A 27,899-nucleotide genomic window follows, 5' to 3' on the forward strand; every position below is an offset into this window, starting at 1 on the left:
CCAGGGGTGATTCTGCATTCCAGGGAATGTTGGACAACGTCTAGAGTCACTTTTGGCTGCCACAGCTGGGAGGTAGATATTGGTTATCACAGTCCAGCAAAGCCACTAAACACCCCACACTGCATAGGGTAGCCCATCCCACAAAAGGGAATCATCCAGCCTCAAATATCTAGTGTGCAGAGGATGAGAAACTCTGTCCCAGATGTACCCATACTCACTAAAGAACAATTTTTCTTTCTTTTTAACAAACCAAATAAGGACTTGGTGGCTGTTTTTTTGTTTGTTTATTTTTTGTTGTTGAGAGAGGGTCTTGCTCTGTTGCCCAGGCTGGAGTGCAATGGTACAATCACTGCTCACTGCAGCCTCAACCTGTCAGGCTCAAGCTATCCTCCCACCTCAGCCTCCCAGGTAGCTGGGACTACAGGCATGTGACACCACACCTGACTCTTTTTTTTTTCTTTTGTATTTTTTGTAAATATGGGGTGTTGCCATGTTGCCCAGGCTGCTCTTGAACTCCTAGACTCAAGCAATCCACCCACCTCAGCCTCTTGAAGTGCTGGGATTAAAGGTGTGAGAGCCACCATGTTCGGACTTTTCTTTTTTTTCTTTAAATGGAATTTAGCCTTTCAAAAATGAAGAAATGTCTTTTGGTTTAATAGCCCCAAGCCATGGAGTCCCCAGGTTTGGTAACTCTGTCCCCCAGATTTGTGTAAATGGTTCTTTGCATCTCAGGTAATTTGCTGGGAAGTGGCAGCTGGGAGCTACTTACAACTAAGCCCAAAACCAAATGACACAGCTATTCTGCCCAGCTTTTCTGGCTCCATTACAGTTCCTGAGTGTTCTCAGGTTATTCTAAAGCTTAGAGAGTACAGAAAAGGAAGGAGGTTTTACATAAGGGAAGCTGCATCCGAGGACACACGGAAGCACATTATGATACCACAAACCAAAAAACAACAGCACCATCGGGTGGTCAAGGTCACCAGAAGTTAAGAATGAACCCTTTTCCACTTGCAATTACATTCTCAGGTCCATAGTCTTGAGATAGAAACTTTTGAGAAAAGGTGTGTGTCAGAATGTAGAATGTTTTGGGTTTTATAAGGAAATGGTGAATATCTCATGTCATATATAAGAGCTCAAGCGAAGTCTTGGACAGCAGCCTGTGGTCACCCATGTTAACAGTTTTGCAGTGAGGCTGGGTGCAGTAGCTGACGCCTGTAATCCCAGCACTTTGGGAGGCGGAGGCGAGCAGATCACCTGAGGTCAGCAGTTTAAGACCAGCCTGGCCAACATGAAAACCCTGTCTCTACCAAAAAATACAAAAAAATTAGCTGAGCATGGTGGCGGGCACCTGTGGTCCCAGCTACTGGGGAGGCTGAGGTGGAAGAATTGTTTGAACCAAGGAGGCAGAGATTGCAGTGAGCTGAGATCGAGCCACTTCACTTCATCCTGGTGACAGAATGAGACCGTATCTCAAAAAAAAAAAAAAAAAAAAAAAAAGTTCTGCAGTGAAACAAAATGAATACCCACAATCTGTGGGATGAATGAAGACTTTTCACTTTATTAGTTTTATGTTAGTTGGTTCGAGCTGGTGTCACTGCCAAGTATGTTAGAAAAACTAGGTTTTCAATATTTTTCTTTTCTATTTTTGGTTATGGACAAAGGATTGCAAACCTATATTTCTGAAGGCAAGATTTAAAAAGAAGTGGTAAAGTCCTGTGGGCTAACAAGTCAGGTACTGGAAAAGCCACCTATGCTGAACAGAACCTTGGCCAAGTCACTCGGATGTGGATAGCTCCACAGTTTCCTCATAGGCAGAAGAGGTGACAAGTCAAGACCCAGGGAATGCTTGCCCAATGACCCAGGTCAAACCAGCTGTGACAAGCTCCAGCAAAAACACAGAGCTGCCTGGCCAGTTGGAAAAAGAGCTGAGAACAGACTCAAAACGATGATCTCCACACCTCCTCCGTGACCCCAGGTGCCAGTTCTTATCTGTTTCCAATTTGGTGATTCTACACAACAAACAGTTTTGCCACCCAAGAAACATCTGGTAATATCTGGAGACAAGCTTGGATGTTATAACTTAGCAGTGGGTGGGAAGTGCTGCTGGCATCTGCTGGGTGGAGCCCAGGGATAATGCCCAGCACCCCATGGTGCACAGGACAGCCACCACCAGAGTGAGCCAGCCCCAAATGTCTGCAGTGCTGAGGTTGACAAACCCTGCTCTAAGTAAGCTCTGCCTTACACTCTTTTTTTTTTTTTTTTTTTCTGAGATGGAGTCTTGGTCTGTCATCCAGGCTGGAGTGCAGTGGTGCGATCTTGGCTCACTTCAACCTCTGCCTCCCGGGTTCAAGCGATTCTCCTGCCTCAGCCTCCTGAGTAGCTGAGATTACATGTGCGCACCACCACGCCAAGCTAATTTCTTTGTATTTTTAGTAGAGACGGGGTTTCACCACGTTGGCCCAGCTGGTCTTGAACTCCTGACCTTGTGATCCACCTGCCTCAGACTCCCAAAGTGCTGGGATTACAGGCATGAGCCACTGCGCCTGGCCAGTCTTACACATTTTAAATGCTTATTTCAGGCCAGAGATTGTCATCTGGGAGGAGGATTTTACCTACCAGGAGACATTTGGCAACATCTGGAGATATTGTGGGTTGCTGCATCCTACCATACACTGGACAGCCCCTACAGCAAGGAATCACCCAGCCCCACCGACCAACAGTGCCTCCGTGGGGAAACGCTGGGCAGACAAATTCATTGTAAAACAGAACGTCCCAATCTCTAGCTCTAAACTGAAAATCTCCCAGTCTTGGAACCACCAAGAGGAACCTGGGCCCCTAAGCCATCGCTGTTCTATCCCCCTGGGCTTTCTCCCAGACCTCACAGTTGAAGGTACTTCTCCTAATTAGCCCTGTGCCAAGTCTTTGCGCTGAACTTCCTTCTCACAATAAGCGTTTAATTATCATTGACATTGGTACTTGCAGTATTTATACTGCTTGTTTTCTTTCATAGAAAACACCTGAGGTGAGACTGGACTTCTGCTTCATCATTGCCACATCCTCTGTTACCTGTGACCCTGGGGCACTGGGGAAGTGCTTGTTGACTCAGTGGCCAAGTTTGACAGGGGTTAATTTCCAAACAAGTCTGGAATTTTAAGGAGAAGACAAGATGGAAACAAAACAATGGTGACAGAACCTGGTCTGGAAAACATAGCTTAGGACTTTTGGCCATAAACTCTTAATGCTCGTTTTATTCAAGTTTTTAAGGGACGCTCAACATTTACTACTTAGGTTTTTAATGCAAAGAGGAGTCATTATTATCTTTTTTTTCATGCACTGAAAGCTTTTATATTATCTCCTGGTATCAGCTGTGATGTGAATATCTCGTTAGAAATGAATATGGGGCAATTTCTCAGTTGGCAAATAGTAATGTCACTATAGACACCAATTCACAGGGTATTCAGTAAAGCATTATCATGCATTCCTGGAAACAAAGAGTACCTACAGTAAATGACATGAAATGGAGCAAACTTTCTGTAAAATAATTTCAACACTTTCAATATTATTTTCAGTGAAAACTATTTTTAACATTCCTCCAACTCAATCTGCTTGGGTTGGCACAGAAGACAAAACTGATGTGTACATGAAATATGTTAATACTCTGATAAGAAGTAAAGTAAGCAAGAACTGGACATCTTAATTCATTATAATTGCTCATAAGATAACAGAGAGTTTACTTGAAAGAGATCAAAGGAATTTCTTAGCATCTCTCTTTGGGAGAAAAGTCATCCATTTGGATGGCTCATAATTACTAGATTATGTACAGCATGCATTGCAAAAGTTAAATTGTTTTTGGATGTTCATTTTCTGTAATTAATATAATTTTTCAGAAAACAGTAACTGATCTCTGAACTACATACTCATTCTTCAGTTAACCTAGTTCTTTTATAGAGATGATCTTACATACACAAGCATACTGTAGAAAGTGCAGTAATAAACACCACATCTTAAAACCAACATAACCTGTTAAGAAACATTTGGCTTCAGCCAGGTGCGGTGGCTCAAGCATGTAATCCCAACACTTTGGGAGGCCTAGGCAGACAGATCACTTGAGGTCAGGAGTTTGAGACCAGCCTGGCCAACATGGCAAAACCCCATCTCTACTAAAAATATACACACATAAAAATTAGCCAGGCATAGTGGCACGCGCCTGTAATCCCAGCTACTTGGGAGGCTGAGGCAGGAGAATTGCTGGAACCCGGGAGGTGGAGGTTGTGGTAAGCTGAGATTGCACCACTGCACTCTAGCCTGGGAGACAGGTCAAGATTCCATCTCAAAAAAAAGAAAACAGAAAGAAACATGTGACTCCATGCATAGTCCTGAGGATAAACTCAAAGATCTATGTGTATGCCCCTCTAGAAGTAGGCATATATGTTCTTTTTCTACTCTTTAGGATACATATTTCCACTCTTTAGGATACATTAACATTACAGATATTGAATCTGTATATTTAAAACGAAAAAGAGTGAAACAACTGTCAATTCCTTCTCAAATTTATCCTTTAGAAAAGCAGTAAGTTGAAAGCTTAAAATCATGCCAATCTTTCAGGGAATGCATTGGATGGCAAAGACATCTCCGGCATAGACGTTGTATCTAACTAAGAAGCAGTGGGTCCAGTGTTTTCATACATGAGGTTAATTGATTTAATTTCTCTTTTGTATAAACTATAGCACAAAATGCACCACTTCATTTGCTCATTTCCTTTTAGGATTCTTTCCTCTAAACTCCAGTATTCTTTATACCAAGCTTGTGTTTTCAAACTACCACTCTAATCCACAAAGACAAACTATTTGGCAATTACTTTCTTCTCCTTATAGACAGTCTTGTTTCAGGGCAAAGGAGCAAATGAGAACATATTAGATAAATTGTTGTAGGTGGTTTTACAGATATTTTCTTTAATGTAACACTACAGATAAAAAATGTACGAACTTTGATTAGTCCCACAGAAGAGAATTTAAAACTCTGCCTCCCAGAGCAAAGACTTGGCTCTTCTACTTATTCAATTAACTCTTACCATGCTGCTTTTGAGCTATTCCAGGAAGGGAAAGAAATAGAAACCTTCAGACTTCCTTTGAAGCAGTGCAACTAAAGTAAATATTCCCTGTAAACAATTTTCTGTCATCACGTATCTCAACATCTTAGCAGCAGAGAAGCAAAACTAATAATCATATTAAAAATTTAACTCACCAGTTCTTACAAGGCTTTCAGAGAGGGCTCCTTACTGGGAGACTTAGACACTTTGTATGTCTCCTTCAAGGATCTCAAACAGCTTCTCATACCATCACATCGGACAAGCATCCCAGCCGAATGCTCATCGTGTGTGAATGATCATTTGACAGCCTGGGCAGTTATATTGGAGCATCATCGGCAATAAAGTCATCACTGAGTAATCAGCGAATCTATCATAAAAAAGTTATTTAACTGCATGTATTTCTCCACCTGGCCTTCCTCTCCCCCAGTGCCCCACACGTTTTTAACATCACTCAGAGGGAAGCTGGACTTCCTTCACCAACTTATCACTTTGGAGGAGCTTTGGGTGCCAGCCCTGAATACTGAACTGCAATTCTTATTCACCTACTGACTCCTTAACCTGGAAAACAATCAGGAGTTCACTGAGAGGACTTCCTGTGGGCACTGAATTTTGCATTGCACGGTGTGCAGCAAGTAAAGGGAGTGTGTGTTGAGGAAGAAGAGGGAGGCTATATAATGGTGGGGTGGGACAGACAAACAGCGATGATTACTTTTTCGATGAACAACAACATAGGACGTGGGTTTAGGATGAGAAGAGCAAGGGTTTTGTTTTTAATGATCTGTCGAGAGCCTGATGCACCTAAGCCTTGCCAGCCTGTTTGTTAAGTGAGTTACACATACAACACAGTGCCAAGAGCCCCAAGGAATTCATTCTCTGTGTCAACACCACAGGGTTGGGCAATGAGCAGGGCTACCACTCAGCAGGGAGGTGTCCCATCAACACTGATGAAACAGCAGGCAGTCTTCTGACCACACACCTTGGGGGAAAATCATACCCCAGTAAAAATAACTTCCAGTGTTTCTCTTTTATTAGTTTCCTCGTGTTGTTTGTTTTTACAGCATTTAGGGAAAAAGGAAAGGGAGAAAGAAAAAAAAAAAGCCTCATCTGAGTCTTTGCTTTCATTATTCTGCTTCTATAAATAAAAAATTGCTTATTTCTAATTATTTTGTGTGCCTCTGGCTCTCAGTAGGCACTCAAATAATATATAAAGTAGCGGTGTTAGCCCATTTTCTATTCTCAATAATAACCAAGGATCTGGGCATGCTGAAACCTGAAAAGTATTTTAACATGAATAAATATGACTTGGATTTTACCAAAAGGCAACGATTTGTCTCCCAGGGTCTCTATAAAACTTACTCATTGCAGGAATGTCTTATACCAGCTAGTGGTCAAAATTGCAGCACATCACATGATGTTTCTGGTCACTGAATGCTTTCAAGATCAAAGTTAAATGTCGAATGAAATGCTAAATCTCTGCAGCTTTAATTCCAGAGTAAGACTTCCTTTCCTCCCCACCCTACCTCCAGCTAAGGCATGCTTTTCGTGGTCCTGAAACAGAAGGCACACATGGGGAAGCTTCTGGCTTTCTCAATTGTCCTCCTCCCTCATTTCCCCTGCTGTGGTTACAGATCTCTCCACCTGGAGAGTAGCAGGAAAGGAAGGCGAAAAGGAGCAGAAGGTTCTTCTCTCACTGGCGCTGTCATGTGAAGATTTCAGGCAAACCTGAAGGGCATTTTCTTAAGTTCTTGGAAGCCAGGACAGCTGGATCTCCCCCATCTGCAACTCCTGAGATGCGGGCGATGTCGTCTCTTCCTACAACTGGTTTTCCAGTGGTGTCACTCTGCTGGAGTCTCCTCCTCATCCCAGATTTTGTGGGGCAAAAGTCCAAATCATTAAGGTTATCTGGTCATGCATATTTGTTTGAGGGACTCTGAAAGTGCAACCTAAATCAACTCCTCCTAGCCCTCGAGATCAGAAGTCTCTAGAGCAGATCTGGCAGGGATCAGGTGCCACCCACCTAGGTCCCCCAAGAGATGCACAATCAAATATCAACCTTTCTGAGGAGTGTCACTGAAGCCTCAACATTGGATTGAGGCTAAGAGAGATGCATGCCATGTCATTTGTTTTTATTTCATTTAGGAAACAAGAAAAAAGAAAGCCTAACTCCACTGGAGAAGAGGTAGGGCTATAATGCCATATAAACCTCTTCATAAGCCTTCACTTCTCTCGTTGCTGTGAGGCCAGAGATCCATAGGGTTCCTGGCTATCCACATGGAAAATTTCTATAGGATGCCATTTTTTTCCATCTCATTTCACGATGCTGTCAAGTGAGTATCCTGTTACAATAAATATTCCCCAGAATAATTTGTCTTGATATGTGGATGGAGGACTTTGGAGTCAGACAGACATGGCATTCTGATTCCAGCACCCACTAGCTGTATGACCTCCAAAAAGTGCTTAATCACTTGGGGCATCAGCTTTCTCACCAGTAAGGCAGGCAGAAGTATATATCTTAGGCCCCTCTGATCAATAACCCTTTATTGATTAGATATAATGTCGCAGGGCATGGTGCCTGGCCAAAAGAAATGGATGATCCTTTTTGACAATCTTGAGAAAACAGAAGTAAAAAGATTTTACTTTATGAGCTACGAAAATTACTGTGCTTTAAGATCATGAAAAGCACAGACTTTGGTATATGAATTCGTGTAGATGCTTAATGAAATCGTTCAGAGTTGAACTTACCTGATATTTGACATTCCTATAACTGTGTCAACCATCAGAGGCATTGCACAGGAACCCTCAAGGTAACACTGGGCATGTCTTCATACTTGGGCCTGTACCCAGAAAGAACCCAATAGAGAGACTGTTGGTGGGAAATCCTAGAGTCCCACAGAAGAAGGACGCATGCAATCAGAGATAAGCAAGAGAACACTCACTCTCAAAGACTCGACATGCAGCAATTGCATGAGCAAAGGTCAAGGCTTGATAATTAGGGCCCTGAATCAAGGAAAAGGCATCTCAATGCAAATCAGACAAGTGGGATGAGAGCAACACGGTGCTCACAGAAGGGTTCTCCTCTTAGCCATGCAGAAGGAAGAGACCTGGAGCCCCAGAATCCAGTTTACAGTCTCCCTATTGCAACATCCACAACTGCACAAGACAAACAGCAGTGAGCTCTGTATACATTCAGGATGGACTCAACTATTCTTCTCCAAGCCATTTGCCAGCTTCATAACTTCTAGAAACGTTAAAACATCAAAAGTGCTCTCAAATCTCTGGTTTGGGGACCCCCTCCTTGTCTACTAAAGTAAAGGTTATGGCACAGGAAAGGGCAAAAACACATGGAAAACCCCAGAATTCCTCCTATGTGTGTTACATGAAACATGGTTGGGGGTAGATCAAAGAAGGAACACGAAAAATTATGAATAGTTTCTGGGTATTTTTGCATATTTGTGGTTTTTAATTATCATTCACTTTCCATTTTTCAGGAGCAGATTTAATCACAGCCTTCTCTTTGCTATACTTCATTTCCATGTTTCAAGTTATAGCTTTATTATTAAACCAAAACCTAAGTCCTAGTAAATTACCTTTCTTTAACTGGCCTCCTAGTTTACTCCAGGAGGAAGGAGTCATGGAAATTTACTGCCTCTAAGATTCTTTCAGAGTGGTTTAAAGGGCCCTAGGAAATTGACTTGAAATAGATGCTTCCAAATGTTATTGTTTATGCACGAATACAACAGCAGCCAATAAACATATTCAATTGAAATGTGCCCACAAGAGAACAAAATACATGTGTTGTACCTGTTTGACCCATCTACTTCACTTAGCCTATTAAACAACTCTCAAACCTATGCAATTATATATAAATATATATATACACATATATTATATATAAAGACCTTTCGCCTGAAGTTTGTTAGAACCACACATACATCCAAAGAGAAGAGCCAGCTAAAAATAAAAACCCCACACATGCATGCACCTATATATGTGCATATATGTAATAAATTAAGTACATTTAAATCATATATACAATAACTCCTGACTTAACGTCAATAGATTCTCAGAATTTTTTTTTTTTTTTTGAGATAGGTTCTCACTATGACACCCAGGCTGGAGTACAGTGGCACGATCAGAGCTCACTGCAGCCTCGACCTCCCAGGCTTAAGCAATCCTCCCACCTCAGTCCCCTCAAGTAGCTAGGACAATAAGTATATGCCATCACACCCAGCTAATTTTTGTATTTTTTTGTAGAGATGGGGCTTCACCATGTTGCCCAGGCTGGTCTTGAACTCCTGAGCTCAAGAAATCCACTGGCCTCGGCCTCCCAAAGTGCTGAGATTACAGGCGTGAGCCTCCATACCTGGCTGATTCTTGGAAATTGCAACTTTAAGGGGAACGATATACAGCAGATTGTTCCATTCAACATCATTTTGTTATAAAGTTGATGAGAACAAAAAATGGTTTTGTTATATGTGGCTTTGCTTAAAGTCACAGTTTCCAAAGACCTCCGAACAAGTGAGAACCTACTGTAATCATCTTTCTTCTTAACTTTCTTAAAGTCATGCAGTTGCATTATTTGTAATATAATATTTAACATATACATTTGTGAATATATACAAACTAAATATATTGAAGTTATATATAAAGGCATTTCCTCAAGTTTATCAAAATCATGCACACCAATATATTATTTATATAGCTTATATAACATATGTATGGTATACATATATACATATAAACATATTCTGTTCCCTTTAAGATTCTTAAAATCTTAACTATTTGAGGTACCTAAGATTCTCATTCTCTGAATTTTTCTCTGTAAATTTACTCTGTTTTTCCAATGTGTTTGGTGTCATGCTCACTTGGCAAAATCCCACAGCCTTACTGAATGATTGCTTCTCGAGAAAGTTGGTGAGGCAGAATGTAAGTCAGAATGGACCCTATGCCTAACAGTAATCTGGTATTTCTAAAGTGTGTTTGAAGGAGATATTATGTTCTTTTTAAAGAGCATGTGTGATGGCCCCTGTTGAGTAAGTCTGAGAATTGTTGTGTTAAAAAAAAAAAAGGGAAGATCATTGACCACAAAAATGGGAGAGTTTCAAATGAACACATGGCTATGAATTGAGGAGGCAAGGGCTCATTCAGCACACTTTCCAGGCTTATGTGATCACGGGGAAGCTGAAGGGAGAGGCTGTGCAACCAGCTTTCTGTTCCCTCCAGGTGTTAGCTTGCACCAAGCAGCACAGGAGTTGGATGCAAGTAAAATAAAGGTGAAAACTTTCAATCCTAGAAATGACTGGTTGAACCATGTTATCGCTGATATGCCATACTGATATCAGAATTGAAGAAAACAAATGTTCCTTGTTTATTTTTTGAAGGTTCCTTTTCCTTATCATTTTTTTGCTGGTGGTTTCTAGAATACTTTTTCCCCCTTTATTTGCACATTCATTCTTGTGTTTGATTTTGATATTATCTATTCATGTTGTGGTCCTGATTGTTTAAGTACAACATAAGAAATTTTGAAAACATATATGAAACATATTAATAGATAGTTTTTGCCTTTTGGCTCTTTTTGAGGAAGGAAGACCAACAGAGGTTGCACTCTCCACCCTGATCATTTTCAGGTATATGACTTGAGGCAAGGTACCTGACTTTCCTCATGCTCCATTTCTTTATTTCTATAAGAAGAAGAATTCCATTGTTTACCTTGCAGAGTTGCCGAGTCAATGAAGTAAGAGATCATTTAAAAAGTTGTAAGCACATTCTAATTGTTTGAGGGCTGGTGGCTATTACCATAGTTGCTATGAAACAATGAGCCAACTTTAACCATAAACTACTCACTCTTTCATCTCAGACTCTCAGCATGTGGCCTTTACAAACACTTTGGAGAAGTGACCAGAGCACTAAGCAACTTGCATAAGATGTGACAGGGACTCAGAGCCTTGCAGGTGGGCATATGGTTTATTCAGAAGCAGCGACGACACAAGGCACACATTAGAGATGGCACACAGCACTCTGCGTGGTAAGCTCCAGCTGTGATTCCACTCAAGGAGAGAAGCTTCAGCGGGCAGGGCCAGTGGGTATCCCTCTTTGTGAAGGTTGTGCAAGACACAGCAAAGGCCCAAGTTGCTGACATCCCCAGTTGTATCCATTATGGGTGCACAAACCCCTCACAGGTCCTGGAGGGAGGAGGCTACGCTAGAGGCAACGTCAGGAGGGAAAGAAAAAAGGAAAAGAGGGAGAGAGAGCAGGAGACGGGGAGGGAGTTTAGAAGGAGAACAGGAAGACAGGAAAAGAGAGAAGGAGGAAAGGAAGGGAAGAAAGGAGAGAGTGCAGGAGAAGAACAGGAAGGAAAACAGGGAAAGAGAGAAGGAGGAAAGGAAGGGAGGGAAGGAGAAACAGAGAGAGGGGCAAACGAGGAGGGAACTGTTTGGAGTCAGGAGCCCTAAATCCCAGAACAATATGATGATAAAGGGTGGGAGTGATGAAGCCTGAACCCCTCTCTCAGATGTCCAGTTATGTCTAGTCAGCGAGAATCCTGGCAGGACAGAGGAAATTCGAACTCATGGTAAGGTCTGACCACGTGCTTCATTTCTCCACATTTTTGAAGCACACGTCCTCCCTTCACATGTGCTATTTTAGAATAGCGTGTGTCTACTTAGGCACTAACATTACGGATATTACGAAACATGATCTGTAATCATTAGTGAAGGCTATAAAGCTGATGCTGGAATTTCTACTTTCTTGTTATTAACTGGAAGCTACATTTTATTATTTTCATAGGCATGTCTTTGATCCCTTTGTCCATTTTTTGAGAGCTGATTTAAAAATTAAATAATATAAACCGTAAATACACTTTACCTTAATATGTACATTGCATTATGCTGAAATGAAATAAAATGGTTGAAAGCAATGATGTCTCCCCTCCTCCCTCTAAGGATACCTGGAGAAAAGACCAGGACACAAGAACATTGACCAGTGTTCACACAAATATTAAATGTTAGGGCTGGGTGCCATGGCTCCTGCCTGTACTTCCAGCACTTTGGAAAGCCAAGGTGGGTGGATCACTTGAGGTCAGGAGTTTAAGACTAGCCTGGCCAACATGGTGAAACCCCATCTCCACTAAAAAATACAAAAATTAGCCAGGCATGGTGGTGGGCACCTGCAGTCCCAGCTACCCAGGAGACTGAGGTGGCAGGATTGCTTGAACCCGGAAGGGGGGCGTTGCAGTGAGTGAACATCATGCCACTGCACTCCAGCCTGGGTGACACAGTGAGATCCTGTTTCAAAAAATAAAATAAAATAAAAATAAATGTTGGTAAACTTAACACATTTGCTACTTCTTTACATTAAAATGATAATCCTGGCCGGGCGCAGTGGCTAACGCCTGTAATCCTAGCACTTTGGGAGGCTTAGGCAGGCAGATCACAACGTCAGGAGATCGAGACCATCCTGGCTAACACGGTGAAATCCCGCCTCTACTAAAAAATACAAAAAAATTAGCCGGGGGCGTGGTGGCGGGCGCCTGTAGTCCCAGCTACTCGGGAAGCTGAGGCAGGAAAATGGTGTGAACCCAAGAGGTAGAGCTTGCAGTGAGCCGAGATCGTGCCACTGCACTCCAGCCTGGGCGACAGAGCGAGACTCCGTCCCAAAAAATAAACAAATAAATAAAATAACAACAATAATAATAATCCTAAGCCCTCTCCCCACAATGAAATAGCTGGTATACCCCAGGAGGGGGTCAATGGTCTAGACCATTGGATGTCCTGGTTGAAAGGCAGATGTTGAGTCGGTCAGTCTGGGGGTGGCAGCTGGGATTCTGTATTTCTAGTGAGCTCCCAGCGGATGCTGGCACTACCAGTTCAGATCACATCTGTTATCCACCACTGCAGAGAAGCAAACCGGACCTCTCGCTCAGAGCCAGTCTGTACTCTGATGGTGAAGGGGTTCTAAAACAATCACCCTCCCCACACAAAAGTACCAGATAGGTCCGAGAGTACAAAACCAGGAGTGGCAAATTCAGCCATTTATACCAGGCTCCCTTCCAGAGCTCACTGGGCTGGGAGGAAACCAGCAGCGGGAACAGGTGAGAATATTCAGTGCCTCTGAAGCAAGAGACTTCCTAAGACAACATTGCTAAGCCAGCTATATAGGGGAAGAAGGCAGGTAAGTCTGCAGCAAGGAGCTCAAATTGAGGCCCCATCAGATGAAGTCAAAGCTTTCCGGTCTCTCAGCATCAAGAAAAGTGGACCGTGTACAGCTACTGAGAAAGATGGTCCCTAGTCCAACCTGTTACCCTCCATCTACACTGGCAAGATTTGTACCCCAGAGAAGTAAAGAGAATAATGGGGCAAAGGGGCTCACAGAAAACAGATATAGCAGACTGGAAACCAAATACAACAGTTAACAAAAGCACAGAGACACAGGAACCAGGACAACAAACTAAGGAAGTTGAAATAAGCTAAGACTTCATACAGGATAGCATATATATACACACACAATAAATGGCATGGTTAAGTTTGTATGTTGTGTGAAAGAAGATCGTCTGTTTATCTGTTCCACTGTTAATATGCTTTTGATGCCATCGTACCATAGTTTACTGGATCATTTCTACTGTATCTTAAAATTGTCAGGAAAAGTAAGTTATTGTCCCATGGGGAAAACACAATTGTACAAAAGTAAACTGTAATTCATGGAAGGAAATGCATCCCTGTCAGCATAGAAGCTGCCCATCTTTGGCTGCTGGAGAATTATTGAAAGCTAAAAACTAACTTGTTATATGTGTACAAACCACATTGCTAGAACAAAATTTCATTCTTTTCCAAACTAGCTTGTGACAGAGAAGCATTCACACAGTGTGTTTGTTTTTTTTTAAGCAAAGAGGAGTCTTCCATCTTATGCATAGAAGTGATGTTACTGAAAAGTATGGAAAATAAGACTTATAAAAAAAAATGTGAAGCATGTTTTCACATCTGTGGAGAGCTGAAGTACCTAAGGTTTCCCAATCTGTCTCTTCCACAATCACTGTGAGGCTTTGTCATTTCGTCAAAATGGGACTGGGGCCTTTTTTCCTTTGAAAAATACTCTTTTTTGGCTGGGCCTGGTGGTTCATGCCTGTAATCCCAGCACTTTGAGAAGCCGAGGTGGGCGGATCACTAGGTCAGGAGTTCAAGACCAGCCTGGCCAACATGGTAAAACCCCATCTCTACTAAAAAATACAAAAATTAGCTGAGTGTGGTGGCTGCTGCCTGTAATCCCAGCTACTCGGGAGGCTGAGGCAGGAGAATCGCTTGAAGCCGGGATGCTGAGGCTGCAGTGAGCAGAGATTGCACCACTGTGCTCCAGCCTGGGCGACAGAGTGAGACTCTGTCTCACTAAAAAAAAAAAAAAAAAAAAAAAAAGAAAAGAAAAGAAAAAGAAAAATACTCTTTTTTAATTTAATGAGTAAACAGAAATGTGAGGTGGTTACAATACCAAAAAAATAACAGTAACTCTGACATGTGTGCATCCATTTGTTTCCAGAGAATGGAAAGAAACTGGGAGGGAGAATTCTAAAGACTCCAGGTGGAAAAATACTGTCATACTTACTGTAGGTACCACAGCAATGTGTGTGGAACGCATCCATTATGGAACTGTGTTCCCCAAAAATATATGTTGGAGTCCTCATCCCTACTACCTCAGCATGTGACCTTATTTGGAAACAGGAACTTGTCAGAGGTAATCAAATTAAAATGTAGTCATTAGGGTGGTCCTTAGTCCAATAAGAATGGTGTTCTTAAAAAAGCAGAAAATTTGGACACGGAGACACACACAGAGGGAAGACAACAGGACAGGATATAGGGAAAGGAAAGCAGGTTCAAGCTGAGGAGAAAGGCCTGGAATAGGTCCTTTCCTCACAGCTCTCAGAAGGAATTAAGACTGCTGACATCTTCATCTAGGACTTCTGGCCTCCAGATCTGTGATACAATATACATCTGTTGTTTAGGTTACTTAGTCTGTGGTACATTATTATGGCAGCTGTAGCAAACTAATACAGAAACCATGAATGATGGTATTTGAGTCACAAGTCCCTTCCTAATTTGCTCATAAATTGCCTTCTCTGAAATTCTGTGTCCTCAAAGGGAAATCACGATTGCATTAAACGGGGGAAGCTATCTTATAGCACCAGTTGTAAGAACACATAATTTTATTGACTATATATTATGCACTAGTACTAAGGGCTTGGCCTGCCTCACCTCCTTTATCACCTCCATTTTACCCAGGAGGAAACAGACACAGATGCATTTTGTCTATCATAGATGATAATTCTTGCTGAATCCAGGCGTGCCCCCATCCACCATGTAGGCACTAAACTAGAAACACATCCTTATGTTTACACCTGTTTTTTGTTTTGTTTTGTTTTAGTCTTTTTCCCCTTTTGTGGAGAACAGGGTCTCGCTATATTGCCCAGACAGTTCTTAAACTCCTGGGCTCAAAGTATTCCCGCAACTCCCACCTCTGCCTCCCTAAGTACTGGGATTACAGGTGTGAGCCACTGCGCCCGACACACCCTCACGTTTTTAAAGTCTTAAAACTCTTATTTCCGCTTCGCAAAAGGTCCAATCCTTGTCCTTAAACGTGAATATACCACATAAACGAACACAAAATACAAACAGGGACAAAAAAGTATTTTTCGGACAATGGCAAGGGGGAAAAAAAAAAAGCTGTTTAGGTGGCATTTGAAAAGTTAAAAAAGGAAGAAAACTCAGAGCAGCCCAAAAGACAGATGATACCTAAGAAGGAATAACCAGCAAGGCATGTTGACTATTAGTATTATTTCAGCATCCTCCTTGCGCAGCTTGGCTTTGCTCTGGGACAATGCACCAGCCTGGGACGCTCAGAGATGCAGGCACGGAGGTGGTGCAGCCTCTCCGCACACTGCGCATGCGCGGCTGACGGTTCACGTCGCGGTCCAGGACCGCAGGGAGGCGGGCAAGCGAAACTGAGAAAAACCCACCCACGGTCCAGGGGCTGGCGGCTCGGGCGAACCCACCCAGGGACCTCGTGACCAAGGCCATTTGTCTGCAACCTGATGGCTAGCAGTGATGTCACCCTGAGAATCTTCAACCCCCTCTCTCCACTCGACAGTCCCTTGTACTGTCCCTCCTTCCTCATTCACACCCCTGATACAAAGTCAAGCAGTGAATTTGCCCCCTCGGCTCTGCGCGGCCGCTGACTGCGTAGCTTGGACCGATTCCGGGTGTGAAGTGAGGAGGAGTTGATACGGGTAAACGTATCACGCCGGCCCGCGACGCATCCCTGGTCTGCAGCTGCTGCTGCGGCGAAAGCCCGAGGTGCGCGTGCGCGGGGCGGCACTAGGCAGCCCAGGACGCTCCGGCTCGGAGCCGGGCGAGGGGCCGCGGGGGGCGCGTGCGCAGAGCGGCCCCGGGCGCGCGAGGAGGCCCTGAGTGCGCGTGCGCGTGCGCGGGGCGGGCGGGTGCGCGCGCACTTCCTCCTCGCCCCCACCCAAACCCAGAAGGCGGCACCATGGCGGCGCCCCCGCCGCAGCCCGTCACCCACCTCATCTTTGACATGGACGGACTTCTTCTGGGTGGGTAGTGTGCGGCCGCCGCCTCCCGTGAGGGCGGTCTTGGGTGGGCGTGGGAACGGTCGGCGCGGGGTACGTCACGACCGGGGGGCCGCGGCGGGGCGGTGTTGGAGCAGGGACGCTCGGGCTCCCGCGCGCTCTGCCCCCCGCCGGCCCCGAAGTCGGGCGGCGGCCGGGAGCGCCCGCGGGCCCATGTCCGGGCTGGCGGGCGCGCGTGGCCGTGGCGTTTACGCGGCCCCAGCACCCGCTTCCGGTCGGCGGGCCGCCCGAGGGGCTGGAGCACGTGGGCGCCGTCCTTGGGGACCACCGGGCGGGCGCGCGGCTCCGCGTCCTCTCCGCAGAGTGCGGCGCGGCGGGACCTCCGCGCTGTCTTTTCGGTTACCCAGGCGTGCGACCTTGAGGGGTGCCCAGCCTCAGTTTCCCCGTCTGCAAGCTAGCCTGGAGGATACTTGCCTGCCTGCCCCAAGGTTGCTGCTGTGGGCGCACCTTGATGGTAGCATCCTACATGGTAGCGGTTCTCCACCTGGCGGTTTTGCCGCCCTGAGGGCATCTGGCAATGGCGATGTCAGGAGACATTTTGGCTGTCACAGCTGGCGTGGAGTGATGGGGTCACTGGCATCTAGCGGGGTCCAGACCAGTGATACTGCTAAACTTCCCGCAGTGCACAGGAGTAGTGCCCTGTGCAACCATAAGGAATTATCCCGCGCCGTCAGCAGCGTAGAGGCACAGAAGGTCTGTCAAGTGGCCTGACTGCCTAGGGTGACCAGCACCAGGGACATCACCTGGGGGCCACTTGTAAATGTAGAAGCTGGGGCCCCACCCTACCCCTGCCCAATCAGAATCTGCATTTTAACAAGTGCGTGAACGTTTGAGAACCGCTGCTCTATCAATCCGAGGCATTAAGAAACACTTGGCAGAGTACTAAGGTAGTCAGTCATAGCACATGTGAACTTCACCAGCCAAGAGGTATTCAAGTAGAATTCAAAGAATAAAACCCTGTTTTTAACTCAAGACAGAAGTATGCTGAGCTCTACCCAAAGCCTCAACACAACACTATGACACATAATCACCAGGAGGCTTCATATATCTATAAACATGTCTGCATACTCTGTGTAGACAGCTGACCTGCTTGTTTACGTATATCATTCCTTCATTTCAAAACCCTGCAAGTTAGAAGGAAGTATTTGCATTTCAGTAATTAAAAAAAGAAAAATCCCTGAAGCTCAGAGAGGTAAAGCTACTTGCCCAAGGTCACACAGCTAATAAGAAGCCAAACTGAGAACCGATTCTGGATTGATCCCGTTCTAAATATAATGATGTTGAGCTCATCTTAAATTGTGAATGTGACCTTGTTTCTGCTCATCATATTGCTGGGTGATTCACTAGCAGTGTTTACTTTTAAAAAGGCACACAGAAACCATTCTCTTCATTTTATGAACACTGAGGTATAAACTGATAAATTCCAAAGGAAAAAAAAATCCCCATGGAGGTCACTAATTGGAGCCAACGGTGTATGCAGCTACTAAATTTGAAATGACTCAATGTCAGAAAGCTTCTGGGATACATAGGTATAGTTTGTAGACATGAATTTTCCTACTCTGGTGGTCAAGAAGCTAAATTGTCAAATAAATTTCTTACTCTCTAATAAAGGTCCAGAGAACCTGTTCTGGGAGTCTCATGAATTTTAATGCCAAACAAGATGTCTCATTAAAATTAAATTTATTAAACTTCTAAATGAGCTTGATGCCTAATTCTGATTCTAGATTCGCACATAACCATGCCCTGAAGTGATGAATGTGACTTAAATGGCATTACAAGCATTGACCTCACATTGTTACCCAATCCTCTAATCTAGTCAGATAACCAAGAATTAGTGCTATTTGGAAAAATAAGCCCTACTTCTTTTTATTCCCCTCCCTCATTTTCCGCCCATTTCCTCCTTTCCTGCCCTACCTCTTCTTTGAGGTGGTAAGGCCTTGCAAAACTTTCTTGGAAATATACCTTTGCTTATCCCATTCTTTCATCAAATGTATAAATACAAAACACAGCTTTCCAGAATGTACCACTTTAATCTACCAGATTATGCCTGCTCTCATTCTTTAGCACCTCACTTCAGTGTATCTGTTGTTTGCATAACAATATATTATCAATTTATAATGAGTTGTTTTACAGTAGGTCTGTTTTTTGGGAATTTTGAATGCATTTTCCTAGGAAGTTCTGTTTGTCGATGTAGCCCCAATACTTGCATACTTGGGGAAGTAAGATTGAAAACGAATAGTTTCATGGAGGATTGTTAACATTAGAGGAGAAGCTTGTTTAATCAGAGGAGAAGGAGGAAGTAAATGGAGATTTTAGAGGAAATGTTGACCAGGAAGAAAGCCGGGACACTTTCCCATGCTTTTGACATGTACGATGCTGTTAGTTGTCCTTTTTTTTTAAAAAAAAAAAAACACTGTGGATTCTGTTTCTCATGACCAAGGTAACAGTCAGTTATGATTTAGGTAATATTAATAATTTTTGCTCTCAAATGCCATTCAGAGAAAGAGAATAGGGGACTGGGATTAATTAAAAACTGAGATGATTTTGAAAGAAGAAGATGACAATTATTAAACAGTATCTCAGCAGCTGGACAGGGAAGATGATTCCTTTTGTAAATAACCGAAATTAGGAACACAAAAGATGGTCCCAATTTCTTTAAAAGAGAAGATAGTTTGTTGTCCAGAGTAGTTTTGTCTCACAGAATTGAGCCAGGTAGAAATTTTGGGGAGCAACTTTTAATAAGTAAAAAGATACAGATGACATTGAGTTGAATGATGTAACCTAATGTATCAAAAATATTATTTAATACAAAGTCAATATACGAAAATCATTGAAGTTTTTGACATTAATTTTGATACTAGGTCCTCAAAAATCTGTGTGTATTTTAAACATACAACACATCTCAGTTTGGACTAGCCTCATTTCAAGCGCTCTGTAGCCTCACTTGGTGGGTGACTACTGGCTTGGGCAGCATGGGTCTAGGTCTTTGTGGAGAAACTCAAGATGTCTGTTGATAATGGCTATGCTGGGAGGGCCAGGCAGAAGATGGGTATTAAGAATATTCAGAATTAGGAGTTTTGGTGTATGTAAAATGTGGTATGTGTAAAATGTGGTTTTCTTGGAGTCTAACAGAGAATTATTTAAAATCCTTTTAAAATCAAAGGAAAATAAGCTTATTTCCAAATTCTTAAATATCGTAATATAATAAGGTAGATCTGTGAAGGGTAATAAGAACATTTGCAGTGTTGACCATAATATACCATATCTTTATAAATCCAGATTGCAGGATTTTAATGAGTGACTTCTACTTCACCTTTATATAGTAAAATGAAGACCTCTTTTGTGCCTTCTTGTACTCCCATAGCTTCCTCCTTGCCAAATAATAGCACTTGAGACTGTAAGTGCCTGCCTCACTGTCTGGGGCCCAGGAGACACTAAGAGGGCACGGAGGTAGGGTCTCTGTGGGGATCACCAAGCCCAGTACTGATGGGATTGTGGGCTGCCTGAGACAGTTGACAGTCATGTCCACCGTGTGGCCAAAATTCCACAGGCATAGCATGAGTGTGTTTCGCGCTACCATTCTTTGTTAACTTCATGTAGGCTGTTTCTTTAGACACCGGAACATCCATATAGCTGATGACAAAAATAGATTTTTCTTACGTAATATTAGCGCATACCCTAGACATACTGTCAGAAAAATCTACGTATGTTGTCATTTGACCCCATGAAATACGTCTGATGAGGTTTAAAAGTGCAGCTGACGAGCTTTTCAGCCTCAGTCGGTTCTTACTACTTGATGTTATCAAGTCATTCATTCCAAGTGGGGTTTCTAAGAGTTTTGGCACATTTCTGAGGAGGGTGGAGCAAAGTGAAGGATCATTCTGCATGCTTCCATAGGTGGTTATTGTTCAACCCCAGAACTAGCAGGGATCCTAGTTGGAATGAGATAGTAATCACAACCTCCCCTCCTTGCATCATTTGTAATGGGTCTTGCTCTGGATGTCAAAGCAACTCTGGTGGTAGGTTCACATTCTTTCTTTGCCCTGTCTCCCCTGGGGGCTGACAGTGCACCCTTTGGTTTTAACCTTGCTAGGTGAAATGTAGGTTCTCTTCCACATTTGCAAAGGAGATGGCTGAGGGTGGAGGCCAGTGTGAGGGCTTGGGACAGAGGTGAGCCCTTATCTCAGGGGCCATGATTGGCCTTTCACTACAGTGTAATCAATGAATAATCTGTTGTTTCTGAAAACTGAAAAGTCTTCTGGAATATAGAAAGCATAAGGCACGTGTGTTCCTATTAAGGGAACAAAGAGATTTGGAGTAAGATGCTATATTGTATGTCGGAGAAACAGCAACAAATTATAGACTTAGCTCCCTTTGGTTCTGTTTTCTAATAGACCTGAACCATGCCAACTTTACGTTCTTATGGCAAGTGGTTGGTTGTCCACTGCAGCCGTTTCTGTTTCTAGAATAATTGAGAAGGGGGTAAAACTTAAAATGCAAAATTCTGCAGATAAATAAGAGTTTTGTCCAGCTGGCAACACAAATATTCAGCAGATTCTAGGCATACAGGTGTAAAATATCCTTTTCTTTTTTCTAGCTCTCTCTTTCAAATAAAAGCAGTATGGTTTTATTTAGAATCTTTAAGTAAACTGGATACAGGCATATGTGAGAACTATTGTGGGTTCAGTTCCAGACCACCACGGTAAAGCAAACGTCGCAATAAAATTAGTCACATGAAGTTTTTGGTTTCCCAGTACACATAAGGTTAGGTTTATACTATACTGTATTCTATTAAGTGTACAATAGCATTATGTCTAAAAAATGTACATACCAGGCTGGGCGCGGTGGCTCAAGCCTGTAATCCCAGCACTTTGGGAGGCTGAGACGGGCGGATCACGAGGTCAGGAAATCAAGACCATCCTGGCTAACATGGTGAAACCCCGTCTCTACTAAAAAATACAAAAAACTAGCCGGGCGAGGTGGTGGGCGCCTGTAGTCCCAGCTACTCGGGAGGCTGAGGCAGGAGAATGGCATGAACCCGGGAGGCGGAGCTTGCAGTGAGCTGAGATCTGGCCACTGCACTCCAGCCTGGGCGACAGAGCGAGACTCCATCTCAAACAAAAAACAAACCTATTGTTTAAAAAAAAAGTGCTAGGGATCATGTCATCCTTCAGTGAGTTGTAATTCTTTTGCTGGTGGAAGGTGTTATCTTGACATTGACTGTTGACCAGAGTAGTGGTTGCTGAAGGTTGGGGTGGCTGTGGCAATTTTAAAAAATAAAACAGCAATGACGTTTGCCACATCAGTTGATTCTTTCTTTTACAAAAAAGTTCTCTTTCGGTGAGGCACAGTGGTTCACGCCTGTAATCCCAGCACTTTGGGAGGCAGAGGCAGGCAGATCACTTGAGGTCAGGAGTTGGAGACCAGTCTGGCCAACATGGCAAAACCCCATCTCTACCAAAAATACACACACCAAAATTACCCAGGCATGATGGTGCGCACTTGTAGTCCCAGCTACTCAGGAGGCTGAGGCCCGAAAATCATTTGAACCCGGGAGGCTGAGGTTGCAGTGAGCCAAGATTGCACCACTGCACTCCATCTTGGATGACAGAGTAAGACGCTGTCTCAAAAAAAAAAAAAAAAAAAAAAAAGGGAGTCTTCTCAAACTCTGCTGCTGCTGCTTTATCAACTAAGCCTATGTTAATATAGCGAATCCTTTGTTGTCACTTCAACAATGTTCAACAATATCTTCACCAGGAATAGATTTTTATCTCCAGAAACTACTTTCTTTTCTCATCCCTAAGAAGCAGTGTCTCATCAGTTCAGGTTTCATCCTGAGATTGCAGCAACTCAGTCAAATCTTCAGGCTTCACTTCTAATTTTAGTTCTCTTGGTATTTCTTTCACACCTGCAGTTACTTCTTCTGCTGAAGTCTTGAACCCCTCAAAGTCATCCATGAGAATTGGAATCAACTCCTTACAAACTCCTGTTAACATTGGTATTTTCATCTTTTCCCATGGATCTTGAATGTTGTTAATGGCATCTGTAATGCTAAATCCTTTCCAGAAGGTTTTCCATTTACTTTGCCTAGATGCATCAGAGGAATCACTATGGCATCTATAACCTTAAGAAATGCATATCTTAAGTAATAAGACTTGAAAATTGAAGTTACTCCTCAATCCATGGGCTGCAGAATAGACGTCATGTTAGCAGACCTGAAAATAACACGAATCTCCTTGTACATCTCCATCGGAGCACTTTGGTGACAAGGTACATTGTCAGTGGACAGAAATATTTTGAAAGAAATCTTTGTTTTTGAGCAGTAATTCTTAATAGTGGGCTTAAAGTATTTGGTGAACCATGCTGTAAACAGATGTGCTGTCATCCGAGCTTTGCTGTTCCATTTACAAAGCCCAGGAAGAGAAGATTCAGCATCATTCTTAAGGGCACTAGGATTTTCAGAATTGTAAATGAGCATTGGCTTCAACTTAAAGTCACCATCTGCATTGGCCACTAACACAAAAGTCTGCCTGTCCTTTGAAGCTTTCAAGCCTAGCACTGACTTCTCCTCTCTAACTATGAAAGTCATGGGTGGCATTTTCTTCCAGTAGAAGGCTGTTTTGTCTACATTGAAAATCTGTTTAGTGTAGCCACTTTCATCATTGATCTTAGCTAGCTCTCCTGGATAACTTGCTGCGGCCTTTCCATCAGCACTTGCTGCTTCACCCCGCACTTTTATGTTATGAAGGTGGCTTCTTTCCTTAAACTTCATGAACTTCTGCTAGATTCAGACTTTTCTGCAGCTTTCTCACATGCCTCAGCCCTCATAGAAGTGAAGAGGCTTAAGGGAATGTTGTGCTGGTTTGGTCTTGATCATTAAAACTTCCTCTATGTCAGCAATAAGGCTGTTTCACTCTCTTACCATTCATGTGTTCACTGGGGTAGCATGTTTAATTTCCTTCAAGAACTTTTCCTTTGCATTCACAACTTGGCTAATTGGGTGCAAGAGGCCTAGCTTTCAGCCTGTCAGCTTCTGACGTGTCTTCCTCACTAAGCTTAACCATTTCTAGCTTTTGATTTAAAGTGAGAGATGTGTGACTCTTCTTTTCACTTGAACTCTTGGAGGCCATTGTAGGGTTATTAATTGTCCTGATTTCAATATTATTGTGATTCAGGGACTAGGGAGGCCTGGAGGAGAGGAAGAGAGATGGGGGTCTGTGGAGCAATCAGAACACACACAACATTTATCCATTAAGTTCTCTGACTTATATGGGTGCGGTTCGTGGTGCCCTAAAACAATGACAATGGTAACATCAAAGATCACTCATCACAGATTGACGTAACCGATGTAATAATGAAACTATTTGACATATTTCAAGAATTACCCAAATGAGACACAGACACGTCACGTGAGACATGCTGTTAGCAAAATGGTGCTGGTAGACTTTCTCGACTCAGAGTTGCCAAAAACCTTGAATTTGTAAAAACTACAATCTGTGAAGCACAATAAAATATGCCTATATAATATGGGACAGCAGTGCATCATTTTGTTTTGTTTTTTGAGCTAGAATCTATTTTTCTCCTTGAAAAGCTGTATGTTAGAGATTATTTGGTCCTTTTTATCTTTGTGATTATTCACTCTTTACTCTGATTCTATTTCTTTTTTAAAAAACTGCTATAATTTATATACTATTTGCTGTCATTTTTCATTAGTAGATGGAGACTTAAAGCAATGTAAAGGAGCAAGGTAAATGATACCTCCTAAGAAATATCCCCTGAAAGCACTCCTTATATAGATGCTCAGGCGACTGGTCAGACCTTCTGATGAGATGTTTGAAAAGTGATTGATAGACAGTCTATAGGTAGAAAGCACAATAGTGTTATCCTGGAATACATTACATTTGAAAATAATGCTCATATCATCGGCTATAAGGGAATTTCAGTGATTAATAAGTGCAGCATTTCATATATTAAGAGCTTCCTTTAATAGTGTTAAAATGGTGGAAGGGGGTAACCTTGATTTTGTGATGCAGATATTTGCAGTTTAAAATTGCCTTGGTGCTTAAAGAGCATTTTTTTTGAAAACATAGTAATCCTAACACATGCATTTCTACTGTGTAAGAGCATGAAAAGGAAGACTTTTCCCTGTGGGTTTTCATAGCTGGGCCATCCATGTGGCTCCTCTTCATATCCCTTTTCAGCAATGTCTGGCAGATAGATCACCACCTTCCCTGATCCTCCTTTATCCCCTGTCTCCCTCGTGTCCTTTGCTGTGATGCCAACAGTGAGTAGCAGTTAAGGACCCTGGTGCAGCTGGCCACGTGGCAAGGTGCCTGTGTATGAGAGGAGAATGGTCACCTCTTCACAGCCATGCCTGGCAGGCAGTTTCATGGCATTGCTTGTGGCGCTTGGCGGGGCCCTTGACTCTTCTCTCTGAGCTCTGGGAGCTGGGCCGAATGATGTGCCCTTTTGTGATCGATGGTGCCTTATTTAAAAAACACTGCAGATGACATAGCTGTGCAAGGACAGAGCAAGCAGCAAACCAAAGTTTGCTGTTTGACTCCTAATAGACTATCCCACGTGTCTGTGAAGTGAGAGCAAATGGTCATAGTTGGCACATCGAAGCTTATCTGAAACCTTCAGACAAAGGACAAAATAAGCACCCACCCTCTCTCCCACTTGTGTGAGCCGCCATGCACGTGGAAGAGAAGCACATGGTCCTTGAGCACTGTACACCTGTCTGCTCTCTAGCCCAGCACTGTGGATCCAGCAAACCTTTCTGCCAGGAGGGAAATGTTCTGTAACTATACTGCGTCCGATGGGAGCCACAGCTGGAAACTGGGCTCATGAGATGTGACTCATGCAACTGAGGACCTGAATTTCTCGTGTTATTTAAGTAGCCCCCAATGACTAGTTGCCAAAACGCAACATAGAGACACAAAATATAGAGTGGACAGCATAGCTCTAGATGAATGCATTCACTCATCCTTAATCTATTTAGAAAATACTCTGCTGGGTGTTACAAAGGCTCAAAATTAGTCTCTTCCTTTAAGGATCTTAGAGTCCTGCTGGAATCTAAAACATGATTGGTAAAATCTGTGAATAATTGCTGATGATAAACACAATAAGAATATGATAGTGACAGAGCAGGATTTTGAACTGAAATCACATTTGGGGTAGCATACTGTCAAGGATAGATAGGAGCCAAGAAGAAAAATGGATATTCCAGACCAGGAGAAATGGCCCAGCCATAGGCATCTTTACTAAAGCATAGACGAGAGCAGTTTTTTGTTATTGTTGTTGTTGTTTTTTGACACGGAGTCTTGCTCTATTGCCCAGGCTCGAGTGCAGTGGTATGATCTCAGCTCACTGCAAGCTCTGCCTCCCAGGTTCATGCCATTCTCCTGCCTTAGCCTCCTGAGTAGCTGGGACTACAGGCGCCCGCCACCACACCCGGCTAATTTTTTGTATTTTTAGTAGAGTCGCGATTTCACTGTGTTAGCCAAGATGGTCTCGATCTCCTGACCTCATGATCCGCCTGCCTCAGCCTCCCAAAGTGCTGGAATTACAGGCATAAGCCACCGTGCCTGGCCTGTTGTTGTTGTTATCAAGCAAAGACTGTATTAAAAAAGGAAAAATATCTTACTAATGATTACATTGAAGTGTGGAGGTTAGAAGATATCTGAAAACATAATAATCCTAACACATGCATTTCTCCTGTGTAAGAGCACAAGGAAGACTTTGTTTTCCCCTTGGGTTTGCATAGCTGGAGCACCTATGTAGCGCCTCTTCACATCTCTTTTGAGCAATGTCTGGCAGGTAGAGATTAGAAATCTCTAATGTTTCATTGAGAAATACGAGACTAGGGCTGGGGACAGTGTTTCATGCCTGTCATCCCAGCACTTTGGGAGGCCGAGGCAGGCGGGTCACTTGAGACCAGAGTTCAAGACCACCCTGGTCAACATGGCGAAACCCCATCTCTACTAAAAATACAAAAATTAGTCTGGCATGGTGACCGTGCCTGTAATGCCAGCTATTCAGAAGGCTGAGACACGAGAATCACTTGAGCCTGGGAGGCGGAGGTTGTAGTGAGCTGAGATCGTGCCACTGCACTCCAGCCTGGGCAATAGAGCTAGATTCTGTCTTTAAAAAATTTTTAAAAAAAGAGAGAGAGAAATACTACATTAATCTCTGTCAGGCTAAGACTAGTATTTAGTATTTCTCAAACTGAGTGCCCATTGGTAATATCCCTTTAGCCTATTTTAAGGTGAAAATCTCACCCCATCCTGCAAGCACACATCCTGGGTTTCCCCCCCATTACTGTTGGAAGAGTCTGGGATGGTTATCTAGACACCAACCTACATTCTGGATTTGTCTGATTGTTTCCACGTGATACCACCTTCCTTGTTCCTCTGTGCCCTGTATTTCCTCTAATAGAAATTATGCCTAGTGCTTCAGTTGGACACAGGTCAGCTGCCTCTGTCAAGAATAATGCTGCACCCCTTCCTCACCTTTTTGGGGAGATGTTTGTATCCGGTCTATATAGGTTCATTACCTTCACGCTAGCCCCAGCCCTGCAGAGGAGAGTTGTCCTCAGGAAAGCTGGTGAACTGACTCCTCTCCCATGGTGGTGCATGGAACTTTTTAGTGAAAAGTTCAGAGCCTGAGAGACAAGTTAGAAGTACTGGCTATAATGCCTGTGTGTGTGGATGGCTGGAACCCTTAGGCAGGAAGAGGAGGCGGCTGGGGACAGAGGTGTGCCATGCTGTGCATCTTTCGAAGAGCAGGCACTCACGGGAACGTAAATAGGTTTCACGTGCATGGGTTCCTCTGTTCCACACAGTGGAATACAGGAAAGAAAGAGCAGCTGCCGGGTGCGGTGGCTCAAGCCTGTAATCCCAACACTTTGGGAGGCCGAGGCGGGCGGATCACGAGGTCAGGAGATAAGAGACCATCCTGGCTAACAGGGTGAAACCCCGTCTCTACTAAAAAATACAAGAAAATTAGCCGGGCGTGGTGGCGGGCGCCTGTAGTCCCAGCTACTCGGGAGGCTGAGGCAGGAGAATGGCGTAAACCCGGGGGGCGGAGCTTGCAGTGAGCCGAGATCGCGCCACTGCACTCCAGTCTGGGCGACAGAGCAAGACTCCATCTCAAAAAAAAAAAAAAAAAAAAGAACAGCCA

The 27,899-nt window shown here is 43.4% G+C and overlaps 2 protein-coding genes across 7 annotated transcripts in view; one reads left to right on the forward strand and one right to left on the reverse strand.

Annotated features, from left to right (window-relative positions):
• STS (steroid sulfatase) overlaps positions 1-17,486 on the reverse strand; it is a 203,809-nt gene extending 186,323 nt beyond the window's left edge. For 2 of the 3 annotated variants that reach the window (XM_026451811.2, XM_023202537.3), the window contains exon 1: positions 17,133-17,486. The gene's annotated coding sequence lies outside the window, so the exon portion shown is untranslated. Of the gene's footprint in view, positions 1-5,244; positions 5,398-16,651; positions 16,927-17,132 lie in introns of those variants that run through there. The other variant, XM_023202536.3, reaches the window with a different exon arrangement.
• PUDP (pseudouridine 5'-phosphatase) overlaps positions 16,454-27,899 on the forward strand; it is a 181,032-nt gene continuing 169,586 nt past the window's right edge. The window contains exon 1 of one of the 4 annotated variants that reach the window (XM_023202541.3): positions 16,454-16,682. In XM_023202541.3, the coding sequence (XP_023058309.1) occupies positions 16,619-16,682 (64 nt within the window). In that variant the 5' untranslated portion in view covers positions 16,454-16,618. The remainder of the gene's footprint in view (positions 16,683-27,899) is intronic. The other 3 variants (XM_023202543.2, XM_023202544.3, XM_023202540.2) reach the window with 3 other exon arrangements.

The sequence above is a fragment of the Piliocolobus tephrosceles genome, chromosome Y (assembly GCF_002776525.5).
Source record: "Piliocolobus tephrosceles isolate RC106 chromosome Y, ASM277652v3, whole genome shotgun sequence".
NCBI classification, from domain to species: Eukaryota; Metazoa; Chordata; class Mammalia; order Primates; family Cercopithecidae; genus Piliocolobus; species Piliocolobus tephrosceles.